General features: G+C 34.2%; 1 protein-coding gene across 1 annotated transcript in view; it reads right to left on the bottom strand.

Annotated features, from left to right (window-relative positions):
• The window catches only part of LOC106059782 (receptor-type tyrosine-protein phosphatase T-like), an 80,079-nt gene extending 64,926 nt beyond the window's left edge, over positions 1 to 15,153 (bottom strand). Inside the window, exons 1-3 of the mRNA XM_056029044.1 lie at positions 14,965 to 15,153; positions 6,369 to 6,500; positions 3,991 to 4,152 (exon numbers count right to left, since the gene is read on the bottom strand). Of these exons, the coding sequence (XP_055885019.1) occupies positions 3,991 to 4,152; positions 6,369 to 6,500; positions 14,965 to 15,043 (373 nt within the window). The 5' untranslated portion in view covers positions 15,044 to 15,153. The remainder of the gene's footprint in view (positions 1 to 3,990; positions 4,153 to 6,368; positions 6,501 to 14,964) is intronic.
• Positions 15,154 to 25,291: the final 10,138 nt, after the last annotated feature.

Below are 25,291 nucleotides of genomic sequence, written 5' to 3' on the forward strand. Positions count from 1 at the left end.
ACCAAAGTTCAAATAGGAATTATACTGCACAAGTGCATAAGAGACTTAAATGAAAATGTTTCTGTTTCTTAGGATCGCATGCATACGATTACCATATAAACATAACAACATTATAGAGTCGAAAACCATATCCATATTGAATGACTTCAATACACTAAATACTACACAACATACATCTCTAACAGTTTCTCCCGGACGAGTTACAAGCACATGTAAACCTTAGAACGAAAACCGATACTTTAAATAATTTTCATAACGCCATGTTTATTTGTTCAAGGTCATAGAATTTGTAAGATGTCGACATTGAGAATATGCAATTTTCTGTCATTTTTCTACGAGGACAATAAGAAAAACATACGGATTTATTTGAAACTGAAAATTCAAATAGCGATATATAAACTAGTCTGAGGGGTGTGAATTGTCATTTCTCGTAGATCTTCTCACACTCAACAAGAAATCTAATGATAAGATACCATGATAAATTAATATTTTTTTTGTCAATATCTGATGCATCCTAAATAGTCTTAACTAACTTCTATTTGCCAATCAGTTGGCTTGATATAGTAAATTGTTGCATTTTACGAATTTAAATGTACTGACTGTTGTGAAAGAACATCAGCATTGGGGGCACTGGAATGATTTAAAACATTTGGTAGTCAACCTTATTGGTCCTTTTCAAACCCCTAAATCTCTCTTTCCGAGAGCCAAACCCTGAAAAATCTCTTAAGATAGCAGACTAAAACTATTTGAGGATGTGGTGACAATATGATACCACTGGAAGAGCTCTTGAACAGTTCAATTTTTAGATAAGTGACGAAGAAAGCATCTCTATCAGATGGGAGAAATTAAGAGATGAAATCTACAGCTCATCACTTATCGCCTTTGGTCCTCAAAAGGACAAAAATTTCGACTAATTTGAGGCGAATCTAAGACACATGAAGCCTTGCATCGAAAAAAAGGGATCTGCTAACCTCACTCACATGGCAAACTCTAGCGCAAAATATTTAGAATGTTGAAAACTGCTAATAAAGAGGCAAAACAAATGGCGAAACAGTGTGCTAACAACTTTTGGAGGGATACCTGCAACAGAAGTCAAGAAAGTCTTTGCTTGGGAACTAGTAAAGCTCTGTTTGATTGCAAAAAAGTGGCCCTAGGTGCAACAGTGTCTAAGGCAGCCCCTCCCCCCTCCTCTATCAAAATCCGGAAAAAACATTACGGATCAAACCAAGCGGCTAGAACGATTGGACACAACACTACCTCGATGTTTATGCGACATAATACAGAAACAATACGGAAGACGATGCTGCCTTGGATTCTCTACCAGATCTCTCAGTATTGGAATGTCTACCAGAGCTACCGAATCCTGGTGATCTAAAAAAAAAAGTTATAGATTGCATGAAAAATAGAGAAAATACAAGGAGTGATGGAATTCCAACGAAAGTAGTTAAGGTGAACTAAACACTCCTTCTCCCTAAACTCTATTATCATTTCATGACTTGCTGGGAAGCTAATCATGTCCCACAGGACACGTGTAGCGCTAATATTGTCACAATATATAGGAACAAAGGAAATCGGAGTAATCTTCGGCACTATCCAGGCAGAAAAAAGATAGCTTCTAGAGTCTACCCAGAGTCTCAATGTGGATTTAGAAGTGGTAGATCCACCATAGAAATGATATCCTCTCTACAGTTACTGAAAAAAAGATTCCGAGTGAGAGAGAAAAAAAAACTTTATATCGTTTTTAGTTGATCTAACTGACATGGTCAGTAGAAAAGGCATTTTCAAACATCTAATTAAAAAAGGATGTCCCCATAAACTACTTAAATTTATTAAGTGCTTTTAAAAAAAATGTACAGTTACATTCGATGGAGCCTAATCAGCCCCTTTTGAGGTCTGTAAAATTATCAAGCAGGGAAATGTGCTTAAACCTACTCTGTTTGGCATATTTTCCTGCCTACTGCATCTTTATAAAGTGTTCCTCTGCGTGGTCAAGTTGGTTTTTGATTATGTCATTAATGTGACTGCTTTTATGCGGTTGAGCGACAAATTATGCTTAGTTGGACATACTGCAACATCACGGAAACTGATTCAAGAACGGATGAATAATTGACAACAATTTAAGTCTGTGGGACGCGTAACGGACAAGGTCTGCTTTTGGAAAGTTTTCACGAATACTTGTCTTACAACAGTTCTGAACGTTACCCATCACGGGACAGCCATCGATACCTTGGCTAAGTAGTTTGTTCATTTCTAGACTGTACTTAATGTATTCACTGACAATGACGTTAGACAAAGGCACTGAGTTTCTCTTTACAACAAGGACAAATCCAATGAATTCTTCTCGAATACAATCGCCATTAACAAATCAGACGCTTAAACACATCTATTCAGTGCATCAGCCAATGTAATCCTCTTTACAGACTCACTTTCCTGCCTGCAAGCTCTAGTTTGTGAGCGTCTTACAATATCTCTTTACTTATATCCAAATATGGAAAACACTACAGAAAGCACTATAGATAAAACATTGATTTTACCAGTCTTTGAAGTAGTTTTAAAAGCAAATTAATTTACATAAACCTACATCTGATATTATTAAACGAGTTTATAAAAGCAGCAATGCCAGTTCAGGAGCGCATCAGTGGTAGGAGTTTTAACATTAAAAGCTTCTTACGCTTATGTAATTTTTTGCAAACGACATTTACAGTTTGGGATCACCGGAGTCACAAATTCTCTCAGAGTGTAGAGCTGCGTGCTTTAAACCATCTAAGGGTCTCCATGTTTGGGTATAGCTGCCAGGCAGCAGAGGTTTGAACCACTGATCTAAATGGTACAACTGTTGGGACCATTGTAGCACGGGACGGGAAGTCTGGAAAGTTCTCAAACACCCAAACAGAAAAGATGAATGGTGGCAGCTAGACAGAAAGGATCAAGCAATCTTGGCACGATTCCGCGCTGGACACTGTCCGATAGGAGCCTACTTTGCTAGGATCCGAGAGAACCCCTATCCCAGATGTCAACACTGCCACGCAGAAGATGAGACAGTAGAATATATCTTCTACGAATGAAGGGTGCTCAGAAACACAATCGAAGATACGACTAGAATTGAAACATAGAACTGGTGCATCTGCATGTGATTGTCTTGTACGGAGACAGACCCTACTGAACACTGCCAGATACCTGAATCGTGCTGTAAGGGATTAATCCAGTACGGAGCCTTAGTGCATGGAGGCTTTAAAATAATAAAGCGCTCGTGGTCTGACAATACTACTGATAAGCCTATTCTAGTTTATTACAATTATAGCTTATTTTTATTTACTTTATTTAAATGGACGCACTACATGGAAAGTTGCTTTCTAGCAGAAGTTAATTGATTTGAAGGTGTAAAAAAATAGCTAAAATTTGGTTACTCAAATTTCAGAGGGGTCAGCTATCAATTCCTGATAAGCTCAGTCTACTAGTCTACTACAACTTTACTATAGCCACCAGTGGTAGCTTTACTTGTACAGTTGCTAATTAGATTTTAATTGATCTGATGGTGCGAAATATGGCTAGATTTTGGCTGCTCCGAATCCAGGGGGGTGCAAGTGCATGGCCTGTCTTTAGTGTTTTCCATATTTGGCTATAAGTGAAGAGATATTGTAAGACGCTCACAAACCATCATCGTCTCAAAATGATGTTGAAGAGAGATTTTTTAGGTCTATTCTGAACTTTATCTTTGAGAGTTTGAAAGTTTTTCAAACTTGTATCTTTTTATCAGGGCGGCATTATCTCAAATGATCCTTCAGCGTAATTAGTTTCATATCATAATAAAAGTCACATAGGCAACCCCGTGCGGGCACCTATGCATACATACACCATTAAGTTGAGAGAAAGAGAGCGAAAAAAAGAGAGAGAGAAAATGGGTTTAATAAAAAAATATATAAAGACTTTACTTTGAACATAATCTTGACAAAATAAAAACATTAAAGCTAATGCAGTATCCTCACTTACCTCTATTAAATGTTTTGATTCTTAACCAGGTAAAAGCAATATCTTCTCTCCATGTCAATGCCACATAATTTAGACCATTAGAGCTCCGGCAATATTTATTTCTTGAATTAGATAGTAAAAAAGCGGCACTTGATGTTATAAATCCATCGATTCCAATATCCTCTGAAATAATTATATATATATATATATATATATATATATATATATATATATATATATAAATATTTTATTATATTTTACGTTTCTGGAAATATATCAATTGCTTTGTGACTTCTTTTGTTAATTCTTGTGTTACTAAAGAGACCAATCCTTGATACAAAGCTGTGGTCACAGGTTGGGCATCTCATAGCAAATTCATCTTATTTCCTTATGATTATCTAAGCGACCGTGTTATGTGCCATATTTTTTATTTAATTATATTATTCAATATTACATTTTTTTCTTTTTTTTTTCTTGTTTTTTAATTTTAAATATTTTACATTATTTTATTATTATAATGTACATATTTAAAGACTGTTTTTAGGCTCTGTGATTCATAAAACATTAGTTTAATGGCAGTAAAAACAAAAAATAAATAGCTTCTAGAGTAGTGTTTCCCAAAAAGGGTTACTGGAAGACTTTGAATGGGGTACGTTTTGTACCTAATTAGCTATGTTAATATATTATATCCTGTTATTAAATTAAATTAAATTAGTAGTAAGTTTTATTTCAATTTTTCAATATTATTTGATTTTATATTTGTACAAACTAACCAATAATCGGAGTTAATATACATCTAGAAAATAAATATTACATAGATCGGGTAATAAGTAGGTATGTTTTTCGAGGTTAGAAAAAAAAGATTTCATTTTGTTTCACAAACAATTAAATTCCACCAATTGAGCAATTAATTGTAAAAGATTTTCAGTTTTCAAAGTACAAATACAAATTGTATAAGATAATTAGTTCTCTATGCCTCAAAATTAACGTTTCATTTTTTGTGGTCTAAAAAAGGTTAGGATCGCCATGCCTTTTAACTCTCTTGTATCTGCGACATGTGTATCCAGTTTTAACAGAAATAAGTAGTGAAATACATCTTGTCTTCTCAAACTTCATGTTAAGTTGCTTTTTCAGCATTTGTAATTGTAAAAAAAAAAAAAGGAACGGACTATAGGACGTGGAAATGCATCTCAGCTTTAAATTAAAAACCAGAGAACTAAAGTATAAGCTCTGTCATCTCAGCACATAAATGCAAGTACATAGAGAAGTGGGGGGGGGGTGAGGGATACTCAGCATTACAAAAATGTTTAAGGGGTTATACATAGGTCACAAGTTTGGAAAACACTGTTCTAGAGGAATTCTAACTGATGGCTTTCTGTGTTAACATTGTGATTATGTGTATGTTTTGATATTTGGATGTAGAATTTTCCCCTTGCCAAGAGAGTTCTCATTGTATTATAGTTTGAAATCTGTCTGAGAATGTGCTATTAAGAGTCTGATGTATTCAATGTCTAATTTTCAAGTCGCTTATTGAGTTTAGTTTTTTTTTTATGTAATATTATATTAAGGGTATGCTTTATGGTTTTAAAATGTGCATATTGACGTTTCCGTTAATCTTTCAAGTATTCTTTTCAAAGCAAATGACTAACAAGTCACTATTTTAACTGGAGCCCACTGTATAAGTAGCCAAGCGATTCTCACTCAGGTACACGTTACACAAAGAATATCTTATTGTAAGTATAATACAATCAATGCTACATAAAAGTTAAATTTTTTTCAAGTGGGTAATATTTTAAAAAAACGTAACTATATAAGCTTGGAATAATTAACATTGTCCTATTATGCAGTGTAATATTTAGTTTTATTATTACAAAATATATATATATCTTAATTTAAATTTAGACCTTACTGCTCTGACTTTTTTGTCGAAATATGGAGTTAATGAAACCCTCTCTAGAATACTAAGACAATGTTTTTAATTCTAATAAAGTAAAGCGCGCTATTGTTACGTAGTCAATGTTTTACATTATAATCTAGACATTGTGTATCACTTGGTGTTTAGTATTAAAGCCACAATGAATGTACTTAGTGCAATATTAAATGCTTAAACCTAATGATTTTAGAAGTTACACTGTAAAGACTTTTTTTTACAATTACATAGTTTTTTCTTCTAATCGTCCAGTACAGTGATATTTAGAACTAACAAAACATAAAAGCAACTCTTCATATTGTCTTCATAGTCTTTACTCCATCGCTTATTATCCTTTGTCATTGGTCTTTCCGAAATTACCTTTGTAAATATTTTTTCTTAACAAATTATTGGTATATATGTTATATGGTTCTTTACTTAAAGCTTGAAACAAACAAAAATTAAAAACTGAAAAAAAAAAAAAACTTACTGTACTGACAAGCTAGACCAAACCATCCTTCTTTACAAGCGGCTCCATTACAATTTCCATCTGCTTGACATGTACCACTACAACGACAAGCATATTGACAAGTATTGGCATACTGTTCAACATTACAAAATTCTGTGAAAAAAAAATTAAGAATTTATTTAAAACTTGTTTAAATTTTTTTTTTTTAAATATTTATAATTATATTATACAAACAAAAGAGTGACAGTATCACTCAACCCTTCTGAGTAAGTTTAGCATCGGAGTAATCCGAAAAGATCAGTCGGCATTTTAGAGACCAGTAGTAGAGAGTCAAGCCGTTACCGTCTCTTGGAATAATTTAAATCTGCATATAGGAAGTGCCGTAGCACAGAGACAGCAGTGGTCAGAGTACTAAACTACTTACTTCACAATTCCGACAAAGGCCACATATCAATTCTTTAAATGCTGGACTTGTCCGCAACCTTTGATACGCTAGACTATGAAATTATGGTGGCCAGATTCTCTACCACTTTTGGTTTAGCAGGAATCGTACTAAAATGTCTTGGATCCTACCTGACTGAACGCACCCAAAGTGTCGTTGTTAACGGGACAGAATTAACAAGCTTACTCTTGAAGTACGGAGTACCCCAAGGGTCAGTTCTAGACCCAGTATTGTTCATGATGTATGCATTCCCACACAGCGGTGTCATACGGCCGACCGGCATCTTATACCACTTTTTTGCCGATGACTCACAGTTATACGAGGTGTCGCATGTGGCACAGAAAATCAGTGGTACCGTTACAAGGGTGAGCGATTGGATGGTTGAGAATAAACTCAAGATGAACGAAGACAAGACAGAAATAATTAAGATTACAACCCAGAACAGCATCACGTTTCTTAGTACACGAACCAAAGGTTTGGAACTCACTCCCAAAAGATTTCACAGACAACATGCTACACTACATTCAAGAAGAACATTAAGATCTATCTGTTTAAAACATCTTTAGCTAAGTTTGTCACTTATACTTTCGTGTTTATGTGTGTAATGTAAGTAATGTTATAATAGCGAATTGAGCCTACATTTTGTTTGTTAACAGCTCTCTATAAACTAAATTATTATTAGTACTTTTCTTTTTCGACAGCGAAACAATATAGATCTATATGTATAATTCTGTTCTTCGCTCAAGAGTTTGGATGAGCAAGAAGTAAAGGAAAGATGACTCTATTATTTCTGCGGATAGTAATCCCACGAAAAAAACAAGAGGGGGGGGGGAGAACAAGTGGGCATTCACACGTCGCTACGGAAGGCTGCGCGCTGGACTGTCAAACCCTATCCGCTGCCATCCCCCTTCGTCCTTCGGGAGGTTTGGACTAAGAAGTAAACTATCTTCAACTCTGAAGGAACATCCGAAACTTGTAAAACATTTTACAAAGAAACATTTTACAAACACTAAATAGCAGCGCCGGCCTTAACCATTGTGACCAAGAAGTCATGGAAAGAGAAGAAGTAATCTACTATGTATATTCACCCGTCACTAAATAGCAGGGCCGGACTTAAGCATTGTGGGGCCCTATGCGACATGGATTTCGCGGGGCCAAGTTTGGGTAGGGAATATAAGTGAAATTTAAGAGTTTGTATTATAAAGTAAATTCGTCTATGCATTTTATTCATTCTTTACTACGTACAGAATTAATTTACGAGCTTTGCGTGTATAAAAGTCATACAGTATATCATGATAATTCTATTTCAAACATAGATCACGCTCAATAGCAAGAATTATCAAATGTTTCAAACTATCTTTGAGAATTGTTGACCTCAAGTAATTCTTCATTAGTTTAAGGCGCGAGAAACTTCTTTCACCAGATTACACAATTACAGCGCTTAGGATGGGCGTTTTCCATATTGAATGACACCCCAAAATGACAATTTTTGTCTATATATTTCCGTATATTTTAAGGATTTTTTCGTATATTTTGTAATTTCGGGAGATTTCCAGGAACTCCTGGTAAATCGACAGGAGGGCGCGGGAAATCTTTTTTAAGTTAATATCAGGTGACCGAGCCTCGCTCGTATGAATAATCTATAAGGAAGGATATATGCCCGAAGTCATTTTGGGAATATTGTTGTAATTACGAAAATGAACGATCGGGTAAAGACTATCAATCCGAAGAGTTGCTTTTTCGTTCTGACAGTTCTCATTGTAAGTGTACATGGCGATTAGAATAGAAAGTCCCCCCAACAGTAGGCCTATAGAAAACCACAGCTCAAGTCTTAACGTTTTACATTGCTTCTTTTGCGTAAAACTTTTGGGCTATTATAGGCTTGGAAGAAAGTCTTTGCAGTATAACTTCTAAAATGGTTACTTTCTGACATTTAATATTGCAATTAATATATTGATTATGGCTCTGAGACATGGACACTTTACAGAAAACAACTAAGACTTCTTGAGTGCTTTCACCAAAGATGCTTGCGCTCCATCATGGACATACGGTGGCAGGACCGCATTACAAACAGCGATGTCCTTGCCAACGCCGGTATGGACAGTATAGAGGGACTTCTTATGGTCCGACAGTTGCACTGGGTAGGGCACGTATCCCGTATGGGAAACGAACGTATGCTAAAGGCAGGCTTTTTTTTGTGAGCTGAAAGGTGGTCGAAGTAAAAGAGCGCCCCATGGAAACGCTTGAAAGACCAGCTTAGGCGTCAACTTTCTTGACTGACATAGAAGAGAGCACCTAGTTGTATGCGGCCTCCGAACGAGACAGCTGGAGGTCACTCACGAAGCCGCGGGATACACATTTGAGACCAAATGAAAATCTGCTGCCGAGAACAAACGCAGACGGCGAAAAGAAAATCTAAATCGACCACCTGCGTCCAATTGTTATGCTTGCCCTGGATGTGGCAAACTATGTAGGTCACAGCTGGGGCTGCGCAGCCACGGGGAATACTGCATTTCTCACTAATCTTCGGACTCGAAGTTCTTACCATTTTGCAAGAATATCGTTGTTTGTATTGCGGCCTTTGGTGAAGTCGTTCAAGAAGTCTTAGTTGCTTTCTATAAAGTACTCATGTCTCAGATCCACATAGAGGGGTTGAGAGCATCACTGGTTGACACTGATTTTTGTAGACAGGCGGAGCGATTTATTTCGCCACACTCTCGTTTGGAGGCGTCCAAAAGCACGACTATCCCTGATCACATATCAACCTCTCTTTAAAGCAATGCGTCATTTGATTCTATGCTTCCCAGATAATGTGAAATAATCTACCACTTTAAAGGATGTCTATGCGCGGTGATCTTTAGGCTGAGTAGGTTTTATTGGGTGACTTTTGGAACATGACTTCTATTTTACCCAGGTTTATAGGTTAACAAAAAAAGGCAGAAGCGTGATGAAAATTCGTTGACCGCGAGCTGGATATCATCAGGGCCAGTCCTAGGCCTATGCTGCCACAGTGGACCTCGAAGGTTCAAAAGCCTGGCGCTAATTCTAGGTGTAAATTATTAAATTAAACCATAATAATTTATAATAGGGTTCCCGTGGTCTCCTTGTTTTCATAGAGCTCCTGGAAATCTCTTGAAACTCATAAAAAATGTCCTTTAAAAGACAAAATTGTCTCTTTGGGGTGTCAATCAATAAGGTAAACGCCAATCCTACGCCTGATATAAAAAAAGGCATCGTCAGCTTTCAGTTAATAAAAATGTAATGCAAGTACGAATTTATTTTCTAATACAAAATCTTTATTTTCACTTATTATCCTTATCCCTACCCTTACTGGTCCGCGCGCAATCCTCATTTTTTTTCACATAGGGCCCCGCAAATGTTAGGGCCGGCCCTGATTGTGCAAGTAAGGCATAGATAAGCTGTGTTAGTACCATTTCTTATGTTTTGGTATGGGAGAGTAGACTTCGAAGCTTAAACACATTGCAATAATTCACCAGCTAAATAACAAAGTAAAAGCTACCTACGGGTGTACTCAATTAAAGTGTAAACAATTTATAAAGCCTACACAAATACATATAGATATTTAATTTCATTATTTTTCTTCCATAGTTTCATAACGGATCAATGTACAATAAGATGGTGCGTAAATGTTTAATTACGCCAATTGAATCATGAAAACTTTTTCTTGTTTGCGAAGAAATGTCTTAGTGTACTGCTGTGAGCCTAGTGACGTAAGAGGTGTTTTTTTTTCCATTGACGTCATATAGAAAATTTCATTCATAAAAAATTCTAGCCAAAATTAATTTTTCGATAATTAGCCATTTTCAAACCGATATAACGGTCGACCTCGAGTTTTCCCGATGTGGCCAATGAGTTGAGAATTTTTTTCTCTCTAACATGCACATACCTTGATTTTAAAGAAAATCGTTAGAGCCGTTTTCGAAATAATATATATATTATAATGCGGTCACTTAGACTAAGACTAAGACTGATTTATTGATCCTTACGGAAATTTGTTGTGACTACAAGGACTCTTTTCTCATATAAAGGTTGCAGTGGCCTAAGGCCGGCCCTGCAAAATAACGGCGTATGCTACGCCGCCTGTCGACTAGTAAAGTATAATTTTTTTTATATCTTAAAAAAAATATATATATAATAGGCGTACAATATTAACAAAAAATAAACATTTCTTCCTCTCTGCATACATAAAATCAATAATTATAGATTTGATGACGGTAAACTGCCTCTACCTCCTCATGGTAATACAAGGTTTACGGTTATGAAATGTAAATATACACATAATTAATTACAGTGTAGCGTATGTATTTTATAGGAAAATAAAGAAAATTCCAGAGGTCATCAACTAGTTGTTTAACCCAATAGATACTAATCTAATGCGGCCAAATGTACCCGCCACAGCACACACAGCGTAATTTGCTTAGCTCTCGTTTTCCTGCGCGACGCGTGATATTATTTAGAGCTGGCTGTTTTTTTTTTTAACTTTTTTTTTAAAGTAGAGCTTCTATTTCAATGGGCCTTCAAAGATCGGTGTTGTTTTTCTTTTTCTTAGCTGTGCAGGCCATTTTCCCCATATCCCAAATAATACACTAAATACAGCTGATAATGAAGATGAAATAGATAGACACTGATCATGCCAATTTAGATCTATATCTAGATTTACATCTAGTCCTAGTCTGAGAAAGAGTGAAGTAAGCATTGGATTCATATCTAGACCAGTGATGCCCAACCTAATTCGACCCGCTGGCAGTTTTATTTTCCGACACTCGTCTCGCCGGCAACATGACCGAAAAATTTCAAAAATGAAATAAAATTGTTCTGAAACTATTTTGGTAGAACCTGTGGATTTAATACTTAATTAAATAGGGGTAATTCGGAATCAATTGAAAGGGTCAGCCAACTTTGTTACTATTTTGTTATTGTTTATGTTTCAAAGAAAAATAAAGTTAGCGTTTTAAAAAATAGCAATAATTAACATAACTCCAGTGTTTTCAAAGCAATGCTATTTTCTTTTTAATTCTGAATTGGTGTCAATATAATATGTTGCTTGTTGTTCAGTCTTGTTTTTTATTTGTTTCACTTGTTTTAAATGTTTATTTTAGATATAGATCTAGACTTATTGTGGCTTATAAACATGACACTGAGAACAATACATTTAATTTCAGGGGACACAGCATCTCCATTATTCTCCATATATTCATTTAGCGTACACTTATATTTTTTTTAAATAATAAATATTAACCTTATCCATACATTCAAAATTAATAACATGTTACAATGTAGTAAAGAGAAACTAAAAAAGATTTATTCTTCCAACAAAGTTAGATAAAATGGCAACGAGAAAAAAAAGACTCAAAAGTAAAGTAACAATTATACATAAAACACTGAACCATTATCTTCAAATACAAAAACAAAGTGTAATAAAACACTCAGAAAGACACAAAGATAGAGATACATTCCTCGTTCCACATGCTAGGACAAATTTGTACAAAACTCGTTCTTCCCTAGCGCTATTAGTGCATGGAATGGGTTGCCTGAGCTAGCCAGGAAAACCAGTGACTTGGCAAAATTTAAGTCATTGGTTAATATGCATGACTAGATGCATGACGCGTAGGAAGTAATCATCTTCTTTTTTTTTTGAAGTAACGTCTGCATCATATAAGATAAGATAACCCTGCCATGCGCACCGCCATCTAACTTAGTGCAGAAGGTGCGCACTGTTATAGACTAGACTTAGAAGGATGTCAATATCATGTCAACCTTAGGTAGAAGAACAGGTTCCGCCCAAGTCTAGAGCCAATATGAAGAGACTGTGCTAAAGATAGATGTTGTTTTATGTACCTTTGATGTCATGTAAATAAACATAGTTGTCTCGTTGAGTTGCCTCCCTTAAGTTATTACAATACTATAGCGAAACCGTGTAAAGTCATAATTAAGAACATTACCATTGCATTTTTTAAAACAAAAGTGATCTTTTCCTTTATAATGTTGGTTATTTGTGTAACAGAAACACTTAATTTTCGTATTAAAAATATTTTGACAAAGCTTATATCAACTCCCTCTGTCTGTCTGGTATACCCCCTGTACAAGTTATTTCTTCCACACCCAATCACGTATCAAGTTGAAATTTTGCGCACTTGTTTTTTGTAACCGGCAGAATAAGAAATTAATAAAAATTAACTAGCCAGTTAATTAGCTATTGGTAATAATGTATTTTGTTTGGTATCGAATAATGGGAATTAATTAAACTAGACAGATTTAGCGGTAAAGGTTGAATCAGTCCCCTTAATACTTTGTGTAGAGCATTTGGTAGTCACTTAACTCTTTCTCCCCTAACCGACGATACAAACGTTGATTCCATCAGAATGTGGTAAATAATTACGGAGAGAAAGAGTTAAAAATTGTAACTAACAATATATAGCTATGAAACCTTCTATTTTTATAAGCACTTTGTGGGCTCAGTGGTTGTAATCACTGAGTCGTTGTAATCATAACAAATTGCCATAAGAATCCATAAAGCAGTCTTAGTCTTTGTTTTTTTGTTTTTTCAGGTATTATTATATTTTTCTTGGTTTATGAGATTATTAAAGTTTTCTTAATTGTCCTAATAGAATACACTATACAGAATGCATCTTTCACTGTTAATAAAGTATCCCCTGTTTTTTTGACTATCAATAATGAAATGTTTAAAAAAGTGTGTATTTTTATCATAAACCCGCTTTTATATTTAATCTAAAAAATAAACATTTAATTTATACTAACAAAAAATAGATGTTACATCAGAACTTTGCAATTTATAAAATCATCCATGATATCAAATTTTCAATATTTTTAGTTTTAGCGACCTAAATGGGATGGACGAACGAATAAACAGACCAGAGAAGTACAAGTGCTGCTATTTCCCTTCTTGTGGAAACAAGCATTGAAATAGACAGGAAATAAATGTAGTATACAGGTTTACATAACTTGGCAAAACACTCTCCCGAAACGGAAACATGGATAATGAAAAGGACTTGCGAATCGTCAAGGCCAGTGCATCTGGATGGCTGCCTGGTTTTGAGGTTTGCGCGCTGGATTGTCGTTCGGATTATCATTGGTCCCCGGTTGAAACCCTGCCTGCTCCCATCCTATGCTTCAGAATTAAGAACAGTATACAAAAGACATAAACAAAACTGAACAACTTCCTTGTAATCTGCCTCAGAAAAATATTGCTAGTTACCTAGATGGCAAGAGAAAAAGTCATTGAAAGAGCGAGCCTACAAAGCATGCAGACATTTCTGATTACGTCTTAATTGCGAAGGGCAGAGCACGTCTGACAAATGGAAGACTCGCAAATCCCTATTTGACTTTTTTTATGGTCAGCTAAGGAAAGGAATGCAAGCACAAGAAGGACAAAAAAAAAAGTTTCATGACACCTAAAAGCGATTCTGAAAACCTCGATTATCGAACCTGCCACTTGGAAGACGGAAGGACATGATAATGCATCATGATGCCTCGCTGTCGAACTAGCACAAAATTTTGCGGAGAACAAAAAAAAATATAGCGCTGGCAGGATAAAATCGCAAGCTAAAAACAAACAAAACAAGGAAACTGACATACGCTATAACTAGAATAATATGTCTTTTGTAGAGCCAAACATTTCGTGCTCACCTAGGTTTTACCAAACACACGAGTATTCAGCTCCCCCCCCTGCATCTGTGCTATAAAAATATAGTCCGTCTGTTTTTGAGGTTATCTTCCCATCGCTATGTCATCCTCTTCATCTTCTTCCTGGTACTGTTCCATGAAGGAAGGTGTTTACGAGCCCTGAGGACCTTGTGATGTGGCCATTGAGTTTGAGTTTTCTTTTTTGACAGGTGGTTAGTAGGTATTATGGGGTCCCATTTTTGTATTAATCCTGTTTCTAGTCTCTCTAATGTATGTCTTTATAGGCCTTGTTGCTATCATTTATTTCTAACTGTAATTTTATCAAATGACGTTAAGAATGGATAAAAGAGAAAATACACCACTTTTATGAAATCTCCCAAGTTTAAAAAATCTGGCCTGTTCGGTTCATATTTTATCTCTAATAGTAATCAAGGTGCACATAACAAGCTGTTTCGGCTAACAGTACGAGATTTGTAGATGCGAAGAGAGATAAACTATCAAGATATTTACCTTGACAATACACTCCGACTAAACACGTAACAAGTATCCATAAGAACATTGTACGTGGTTGAAATAAATTCCAAAACATGTCACAGTAGAGAGAAATCGGTATATCTCCCAGTCCATACACACAGATGTTTCTAAGAACTATGGCCCTACATTTTGAGTCGAACCTGTCGAACAGCTTCACCAAACTATTGAAAACCAGGAAGTAGAATGTATTTCAATACTGAACACTACATATAAATCCTTATCGTCTAAACTTTTATTTTTATTTTTATGAGTTAAAAAAAAAATGACACGTGTATTTAGTACGAATTTTAATTTTCTTAGCGGCCCACCGAAAGGGGAATAGCCGCGATTTTTGTATGCGGTCTGTCTGTCCGTTCGTCCCGTTAAGATCTCGTAAACTAGAAAATAGATTGAAAATCCGACATCATGATAGTTTATATATTTAAAATTTCTGGAGCAAATGCTACTTTTTTTTTCTGAAGGCGAAAAATAAAATTTTTAACATCAGCTAATCAAGCAGTGTTTCAATAAAATTATACCATTTTTACAGCTTATCACTATTTGTAGTAGAAAAAAAATAACATGGTACCTATTTTGTAAGGGAGATATTTTTAACATTTATGCAAATGGTTTTACATTTTTTTGTATTTTTTTTTTCAAAACCACAGTTAGGTAGGTAATTTCTGTCATACTAACTATTACATTTACAAAAAAATTTTTGTTTTTAAAGAGAAATTAAAATAACAATTAAATAACAATTAATAAGTAGTGTTTCATATTGTCCACGTGAACTGTGCCTTGACAATCAGAGGTCGTAGCACTTAACTAAGGGAATTTTTTTTCTTAACTGAAAATTTATATTTATTGAGCCTTTGAATGAGAGATTGGCTCTTTAGTTAAAATATTTTACATATCAATTAGATAATCATTCAATAGCATCAGTAAACCAGGCTCACATTTAACTTCACCTTCACAAATCCCTCAGTCTGTTGGCACGTTGTGGCATCAAAAAGATTATATCATCCTTGTATGTATAAAACTTACAGTTAAATCAGGATATATATTTACTTTCATTGTTATATTTAAAGTATTCTTTGTGTGCATATTTATCTTACAATTGACATTTGTAGTTTTCATATAGAATCAATCAATATTCTAACGGAATTAATCTTCAATAACATTTCTTTTACCAGCTCAAGTGCAAGAGCAGTTAGTCCAAAACGCCGAGGAGACTCCAGTTTTGATTAATCCACAAGATTTAACCCGAAAGATTTAGCAGTCAACATAGTTGAACTTTTTAAATAAGATTACCTTTCTCAAGAATGAATTACTTTTCTTAACTGATACGCTTACACGAATCCTATGTTGCTATAAGGGAAGATAGTCGCGTTCACCCTTGCAGCAGAAGTAATTTTAACTGACTTAAAGCCCCGCTAGTTCGCTATATGTACGAGATATTTGCAAGACTTATCTGTTAGGCGTATTTTATAGACGACGTAGCTTTCCCTTTTTTAATGATATCCCCTGGCTATGACAACATTTGATACCATAATTGATTCTGTTACTGATAGCCCCAGTTGATTGAACATATCGGAAGGCGTATCAAATTATTAAGAGGTCCTGTGTTACCATATACAAGAAGTTACACATAACATTATTGTATCTAATAGGTTACGACATTTAATGTATAACATTTTTGCAACGCTAACTTACAATTAAAAGTAATTCTTGCTTACAAACTTTATTTCTAACAAAAAAAATAAAAAAAAATATTTCTAAATAACATTTTTAAAAAGTACAATGTAAGCATACTAATAGATCAACGCTGACTTCCTTTAAATATTTTCCTACCTTATAAAAATGAATGATGTAATGATCAGTTAAAATCTTGTACATTTTTAAAAGCGCTAAGCAAAAAGAACATTTATAGCATGTGTTGGCAGAAAGGCTTGCATACGTTTCGTTGAAATTTCGCACAGAAAACACAATGGCAGATGAATCCATTTACAAGTTGCTAGATTCTAACTGGATGACTTGTGAATTCCTTTGCCAATTTTCTCTCATCTTATTTGGTTCGATTGTGGTCAAACTTCGTAAAAAAAAAAAACAACTAAATATTGTATTAAAATAAACATAAGCATTTTATGCGAAAAAAGGGATTTGATTAACCGCTTGTCGTATTAAAGGGATCTTAATATTTATTTCTATAAATTAATTAAATACAAATAATATTGTGTTGTCTAGAAGAATATATATGAATATATTATTTTTATTAGCATCAAACATTTTAAATTTTGAACAAATTATGAAATTAAGTTTTGTTTTCTATAATCTGAGTGCATTTGCAAGGAAAAGACATATATTATATATATATATATATATATATATATATATATATATATATACTATAAAGTAGAAAGTAAGACGTATGTATGTATGTATGTATGTATGTATGTATGTATGTATGTTACGAATAGAAATCAAAACCGCTTGACCAATCTTGATAAAACTTGGCAGAATTGTTCTTTGGGTACTAACTTAGACCGTAGTGTATGTATTGTAACCCTAAAACAAACTTAAGACCCTCAAAAAAAAAAGTTGACCAACTCTATTAAAGCTAGAGTATTTTATGAATCTAGGCCATGTTTACAATGTTGACATGAGAAAAAGATCGAAAGGATTTAGATCTGGATCCAATTTTAAGAAGTACACTTTGCGAAGATAGTTTTTCACTTTGACACATAAAAATAAAAAAAATATATAGTCTATTGATTTCATTATTTAATAAAATTACTTGGCAGAAATGTTCCTTGGGTACTAACTTAGACCATAGTGGATGTATTGTAGCCCAAAAACCAACTTGGTCAAGCGGTTTTGATTTCACATACATACATAAGCCTTACTTTATACTTTATAGTATAGATAGTAAGCAGATATTAAATGCTATGATTTACAATATTACGTTACGATCAAGAGAAGAAAAGTTTGTTTCACTAGCTACTATATGAAACATTTCTAGGTTCTTAGAGATCACTTTTTGTGTTTGCTAATTAAAAAATGTAAAAAATGAGAGAAGTGTTTGATTCGTTTATCGTAATCTGACTTCCTTCTTTCCTTTTCATTTGAGTGTTTGTACAACAGCTGATGAAAAGCACATCCTGGATGTTAAGTTACTTTATGACATCATTTGTTTATTTTTAATTTTTACTCACTTTTTTAAGACGAATTATATTGCATTATTCATGTCTGTTAAAAAAAACCCCACATCTTTTTTAGTTATGACTAATGGTAATTAACACCAATTATAGTATAATAACGCATTAAGTGTTTACGTGAAATGGTTTGTTATATACAATAAACAAATTCTAAATAAAAATAGATTTTGTTAACTTTAAGTGTGCATAATGCCATTTAATTTTTATATAAGCATACTCTGAAAACTTATAGAAACTAGAGATACACAAAATAGAGCCGCTAAATTTATAATAATCAAACATTTATATTTTTATCTAGATTTATAACAAACGTATATTAAAATTTGATTAGAGTAAATCCTTTAGCGAAATCCCTTAATTAAAATATCATTCAGTCAGAAGACTCAAAGGTACCAATATTTACTAATATAAACCTAGTAAAATTCTTAGAAAGACAGAAGGATAAAGGCATATTTCTTATTCCATATGTTAAGACATATTTTTACAAGTGCTGCTTCTTTCATTTTGCTATTATGGCTTGTTATGGGTCGCCTGAATCAACCAAGAAAGCCAACAATTAGGCAGATTGTAAGTCACTGATGTCACATGCATGTCTAGATTAACATATGAATTCGCTTAGAGTGTCAGTATCTTTTTTTTTCAAGAATTTTATGTTGTATATCATAAGATAAGATGACACCGGTAAACCGTATGCGTCGTTTTAAAGAAGCGATTTTTATTTAGCATTGAAGACTGTGACAGCTCCTCTCTTTATGTACATTTAATGGTGCTATGTATTTAATTCAGAGTTGAACCCGAGTTTTAAATTCTGCTGGCTTGCAGCCATACCCTTTATCACGTAACATAAGCGCTTTAACTCTTTCTCTCCTAACTGACGATACCAGCGTTGATTCCACCAGAATGTGGTAAATAATTACGGAGAGAAAGTGTTAAGATCGTAGTTTGAAAAAAACAAACTTATTTAGTTGTGACTGGTCGTGTATTTGAGAACAGAGAAATTTCATAGCAAGGCCGTAGTTGAAAATTGTTTAGAAGTTAGTTTAAAACTAAGTTTTAATGAAGAATTTTTCAAATTCTATACATGTTAAAAATAGGTTGCATAGTTCGAGCAAGAAGTAAAGATGTAGATTGTAGAGATTATATAGCTGTTCTCAATATTATTGCAGTTGTATTAAAATTAAATTGGTTTATTTATACATGGACTAAAGTTGACCATAAATGTATGTTGATAATTTTATATATTTCTTTCATTGAAAACAGATAAATGCTAAGTAAAAATTTGAACCAACTCAATCACATTTTCTGTACTTCTATCATCTATCTCTAATGTCAAGATTCAAAAACTTGAAGGTGTAATCATTGCGCCCTTCTCGTATTTCAGTTCTCAGTACTTAAAAGTTTGCAACATGACGCCTGGTCGCCTTCACATTTGTAAGGAAATATGAAATCAGTGGCTCTTTAAGTGCGGCCTGCTGATGTCTGAACTAGTCAAGCAAGTGTATCAGATTTTAACATCCTGATAATAATAAAGAATATCCTTCTATCAAGTGGTGTTTCTTTTTTAATTCAAGTGGACCATCTTTGATGTTTAAAAAGTTTTTAAGATCAAGACAAGATTCGAAAGCTTTACAATACTTGTACATGTTGCGTGGTCTAGCAGGACTGTCCCTTGTCCATTGGCAGCTGTTGACCTTTGTGATGTGTGAGTCACGTTTCTCATCACACACATTAACCTTGTCAGTCCGCCACTGGAGTTGCAGCAATATGTTAATGCTATTTCTACTATTGAAAAAAAAAAACACTTGTATTTTTAAAAAAGGGGCACGGTGGCTGAGTGGTTAAGCGGTTGGCTTCCGAACCTAGGGTCCTTGGTTTGAATCTCGGTGAATACTGGGATTTTGAACTTGGGGATTTTTAGTCGCCCCTGAGTCCATCTAATTTTGTAGGGTACCTGTTGGTCGTTGTGATTGTCACATGACTGACTGCTCGTTAACCGTTGGTCTAAGAAACGGATGACCTTTAAACATCATTATCAACATCATCTGTGCTATAGACCGCATGTATTAAAACAAGAATATAAAAGAGTGTTTGTTATCAAGTAAACTCAGAGAAGGTCTCGAGCGACATTGCCCATTGATAATAGTTATTCATACCAAGTTGTGGTTTACATTTTAAAAAAAAGTATTAATGCATCAAGCAAACAGCCTATATGTCTGTAGATCTTTAATAAAATTAACCACATTTACTATAAAAAGTAAGTGAGATGTACACACAATTTGCATTTTAAGCCTTTATAAATAAAAATCGATAATGAATTCAGAAGAACAATTTCAATAATAATTGGCTTTAAGTTTTTATTCACTCCCTGGTCATGGCCACATTCTTATATGCTTGCGAGTCTTCGACGCTGACTGCTGAGCAAGAGAAGAGTATCCTAGCAATGGAATTGAGATGCTACTAAATGATCATAGATGCCACATGCAAAGATATCACAAATGAAGACACTAGAGACAGGGTTCAAAAGAGATTGGACCCCAAGCCCTAACTTGGAAAAAAACGCCTAATTTAAACGCTATAACCATATTACAAGGTTATCGCGATTCGCAAAGACCTTCTTTTAGTGAACAGTATCAAGAAATAGAAGAAGAGGCAAACAAATAAATCGATGTGAAGACAGCATAAAAGAATGGACGTGCCTGCCATTAGAAGAGGTTATATCAAAGGCAAAAGACAGTAAGGAATGGAGAAAGACGGTCGAAAGATCTTGCGTGGTGCCCCAACGGTCCAACAGAGTAAGGGACACGTAAATGTGAAAGTTTTTATTCACTTCAAAATAAATAAACAACCTACTGCAAAAAGGGAGAGTTCTCGACCTTCGAGGTAAAATACATCAAATATAGTTAAAGTATAAAAGCGAGTTCAAAAAATAATTTGAAGTTTGATAGTTTTACATTTGAACAAGAGCCGAACAACCTTTAAGTAGTAGCAAAAATAAATTAATTCCTTAACCTTCTGGCAAGGACACTTTTTGTAATATAAGTAACAAGAAAATAAAAATAAAAAAATTAATAAAAAACAAAGTTTATATTTAGCATAGTTGTATCAATTATTTGGACCAGTAATGTAATTAAATTTATAATAGATCTACACTAACAATGTAAAAAGAACTTATAAAAATAAAATAAAAGAAGAACGTTTTAAATTCAAACTCGTGTGCTAAATCTTTCTTAGCCTTCTTAAGCCAACACGTTAACCACTCTGCTAGTGAAGAGGTTATGTTTGTATAGTCAATAGTTTCTATAGTCTCCTTATTTCATGTTCATGTTTACTAAAACTCAGATGACGACCTATCAAGGGGAATAATTCAGCTTATACCAGTCAAGAGCATTTTTTTTTCAATATATCACAAACAAATTAATTACCAAGTATCTAATTGCATTTTTTAAAAATTGATTTGTGTGTACAGTAAGTAAAATAATTGTGCACAATTTCCTCTTGATCCGAGATTGTGTGAGAAATAGCATGTACCAAACAGACAGACGGATTGAGTTTATATAAGCTTTGTAAAAAGAGTTCCCTCAAGAAGTTATTTTGTTTTAATTTGCTTTGATTTAAAAAAGTAAAAAAGATAACTAGTTGTCTGCACTTTATGGCTGAAAAATTAAATAAAATATAACATTATAACCCTGCCATGCACACCGCCATCCAAGCTAGTGCAGAAGGTGCTCATTGCTAGAGACTAGACAAAAAAGGATGTTCACATTAGAAGGAGAAGAACAAGTTCCGACCAAGCAGGTATGAAGAGGCCGTGCTCAAGGCAGATGTTGTTTTATGTATTTGTTGCCACCATTAAGTTATTACATTGGTGCCAGAAGTGGGATATTGGGCGACACAACGGAAGCGTTAGGTAGAATCTAATATAAAATTACATCAATGAAACGGCTAGACGAGCTGGAATTGAAGGAACTGAAAGAAGAGCTCAAATGGCGGCGTCTGAAACGCTTTGAAAAGAACGAAGACATGCTTTGAGCATGTCTTGGGCAAGCTCTGGCTGATGAAGGGGAGGATCCGGCAACATACTTGAGGTTTGAGGTGGATCCAGACATCAGCCAACTGGAGAAAAAGAATGCAATAACTTAAGGTAGGCTTCTAATGAATCATTAGGTCTACAAATATTTGCGTCTATTTCTAAAAGTGCTTGAGCCAATGTTTCCAATAGAATCTCCTGAAAAGAATAATCTCTTACTTCGCAAACAATTGGTTTAAACCGACCCATGATCAAGGTATTTATAGCTAAAGGTAGTTCTGGGCATTTTGGCAAAAATAAATAAAATGTAATTTAAAAAAGAAGAGCGAGATCAAAAGAAACTGTTGTACCTAAACTTTCCTCTCCACAAAATAAAGTCAAATCAGCTTTTTAAAAGCTTTTCTATTTTTTTTTTCAAATATTAACATGACAGACATACTAAACAGACAAACCACACAAAACTATTACATGCTTTTCTAATATTCGGCGATATTTTATTTTTTTCAGAAGCTTCTCTTTTATTTGAAATCTAAACGTGACAGACCGACAGACAAAACATACAGATCTCCAAGAGGCTTTACTCTTTACGTGCGCCGCTAAAAAAAGAGAGAGATTAGACTTCTAATAGAATCCTAAATATACATGGACTGTGCGCCATTTTGCGCAAACCACGGTATATAAATGTCGATTTAACAAAGATGTTCCCGGTATGTGCATACTTAGACTTTACAAACTATTGTGATACAAATTAAAAGGTATTGTACCAGATAACACACTAGACAGACATTCCACATAAATCTAATAACGGCTTTTCCCCTTACGAAGGCCGCTAAAAATCCCCAGGCTTATTTCCGGGTAGCTGCAAAGCAAATACTTTAAAAACTATTCAAACATAAGAGACCAATGCCCTGGATGCCTGTCAGGATCTCGCTTAACTAACCCCAACTTTTAGTAAAACAGAAAGAGATGTTTGAGATTATTCTACACTTTATTTCACTGTCGGAAATTTACCCAGGGTCACATGGTTAAAACACCTTCCTTAATTACACACTTAATGTGTAAGAGGAAAACATTAAAAATACTTTAAAATAAAAATACAAAGCTTATACAAAGTGTTATTGTATCTTATACTTTGAATCAGTCATAAAATAGATCTAGACCAACAACAATTATATCTGTCATTAGAAATATTTTTACCAAATAATTTTTTTTTAACGCTATGTCATGCTTCTGGTGACCTCTACAATCGCTACATTATGATCCTATCACTTATCTGAAACAGTTGGTAAATAGGAGGGGTGAAGAAAGTAATGAACATCTGGGTAATCAGTTTTTAAGAGCTTAAAAAAAAATGGTACGACATGAATTCGATCTCACATCTCCTCCAGCTGGGTTTGGGCGGGGGGGGGATATAAAAAGGCATATACTGGTGTTCGCTTTTAAATTGCATATATATATATATATATATATATATATATATATATATATATATATATATATATATATATATATATATATATATATATATATATATATATATATAAGTGAACAACCTGGATTCGAACTCGTGGGATCAAGGCTCCTCTACCTCCTCAAGCCAATACACTAACCACTCTGCTAGTTACGTGCTTATGACTATAGAAGATTGAATAGTTATGTATTGTTTCTTTCAAACTTACTTTAAAGCGGTGACCTATAAAGACTTTTTTCAGCTTATTCAGCTTATACCTTCACTTTAGCCAACTTCTTAAAAATTGATTTTTGTGTTGTCAGGTAAATGAAATAATTTTGCCAAAACTTCAGCATGATCCGAGATGGGGTGTCGGATAAAGTGTACAATCTTTTTACCAGATATATAGACAGAGTTGATAAAAGCTTTTTAAAAGGAGCTGAAGGTTCACGTTTAGATCGATAGATCGATCAATAGATAGATCGATCGATAGATAGATAGACCGAGCTTGGTCAGAAATAAAGAGATATGCGAACTTCTAGATATTCTAGAACGCTTGCGATGAAAACCCACTTGGCTAGGGACACACACACTATCCATGTCTATGATCAATTCTGTTTAGGTTGGCGATTGTTTGTGTATGTGTGTGAACGTGTATGGTGTGTGTGTGTGTGTGTGCATGTCTCTAAGTATTTTAAAGCCTACAGATCTAAGTGTGTGCGAATGCCTTTGAGTGTGGGTATCGTTAGTCCTCGTGTTATCTGTGTGCGTGTGTGTCTATGAATAAGTACGAAAGTGTCTTTGTCAATGAGACTCAATGTCTACCTGTTATAGCGATCGGATCTTTACTTCTAATAAAGTCAAGCCGGAAGATTGCTAGTTTGTTCAGAGAGATCACTGGAGTGGGACAGGTCTAGATTTAAATCTGGTTCCTTTTCTTTACATTTTACACATTTCTCTGTATCTATTTTTAAAAGGGGGAATCCCGTATATTTTCAGAAGCAGAAATGTTAAAATTCTCAAAGAATTTTTCTTCAAGGATTTGAAATAGACAACACAAAAAATGAATAAGCACATTCGTATTTGTATTTATATTTTTATTACAAAGTTTATATCAACTCACTCGTTCTATCTGACTGTCTGTCAGCGTGGTACACTGTTGTTGTTTTTTTTAAACTTATTTCTCCCACACCCAATCTCGAATCTAGTTGAAATTGTACACAAATAATAATTTACAAATTAGTTCATTAACTATTGGTAATTAATCATATTTGTAAATATCAAACAAGGGAAAGAAATTGAACTAGGCATATGTGTAATATAAGTTGAATAAGTCCCCTTCATTCTTTGTGTACTTTTGCTAACAAAATTTGAAACTAACACTAGATAGCTATGACATCTATTATTTTAGTAAGCACTTTGCTGGCACAGTGGTAAGTGTATTAGTTTGTGGAGGCCAAAAAAAGGGCAAAAAAAAGGGGGAAGAGTCCTGAGAGAAAGATTGAGAAGGAGAATAGAAAAAGAAGAATGAAGAAAGAGAGAGAGAGAGAGAGAGAGAGAGAGACCTTTCAAATTTAACATAACAGATACTAAAATTCAGTGAGTAAAAAATATTTGAAGGAAGCGTTAATA

The sequence above is a fragment of the Biomphalaria glabrata genome, chromosome 5, assembly GCF_947242115.1.
Source record: "Biomphalaria glabrata chromosome 5, xgBioGlab47.1, whole genome shotgun sequence".
NCBI classification, from domain to species: Eukaryota; Metazoa; Mollusca; class Gastropoda; family Planorbidae; genus Biomphalaria; species Biomphalaria glabrata.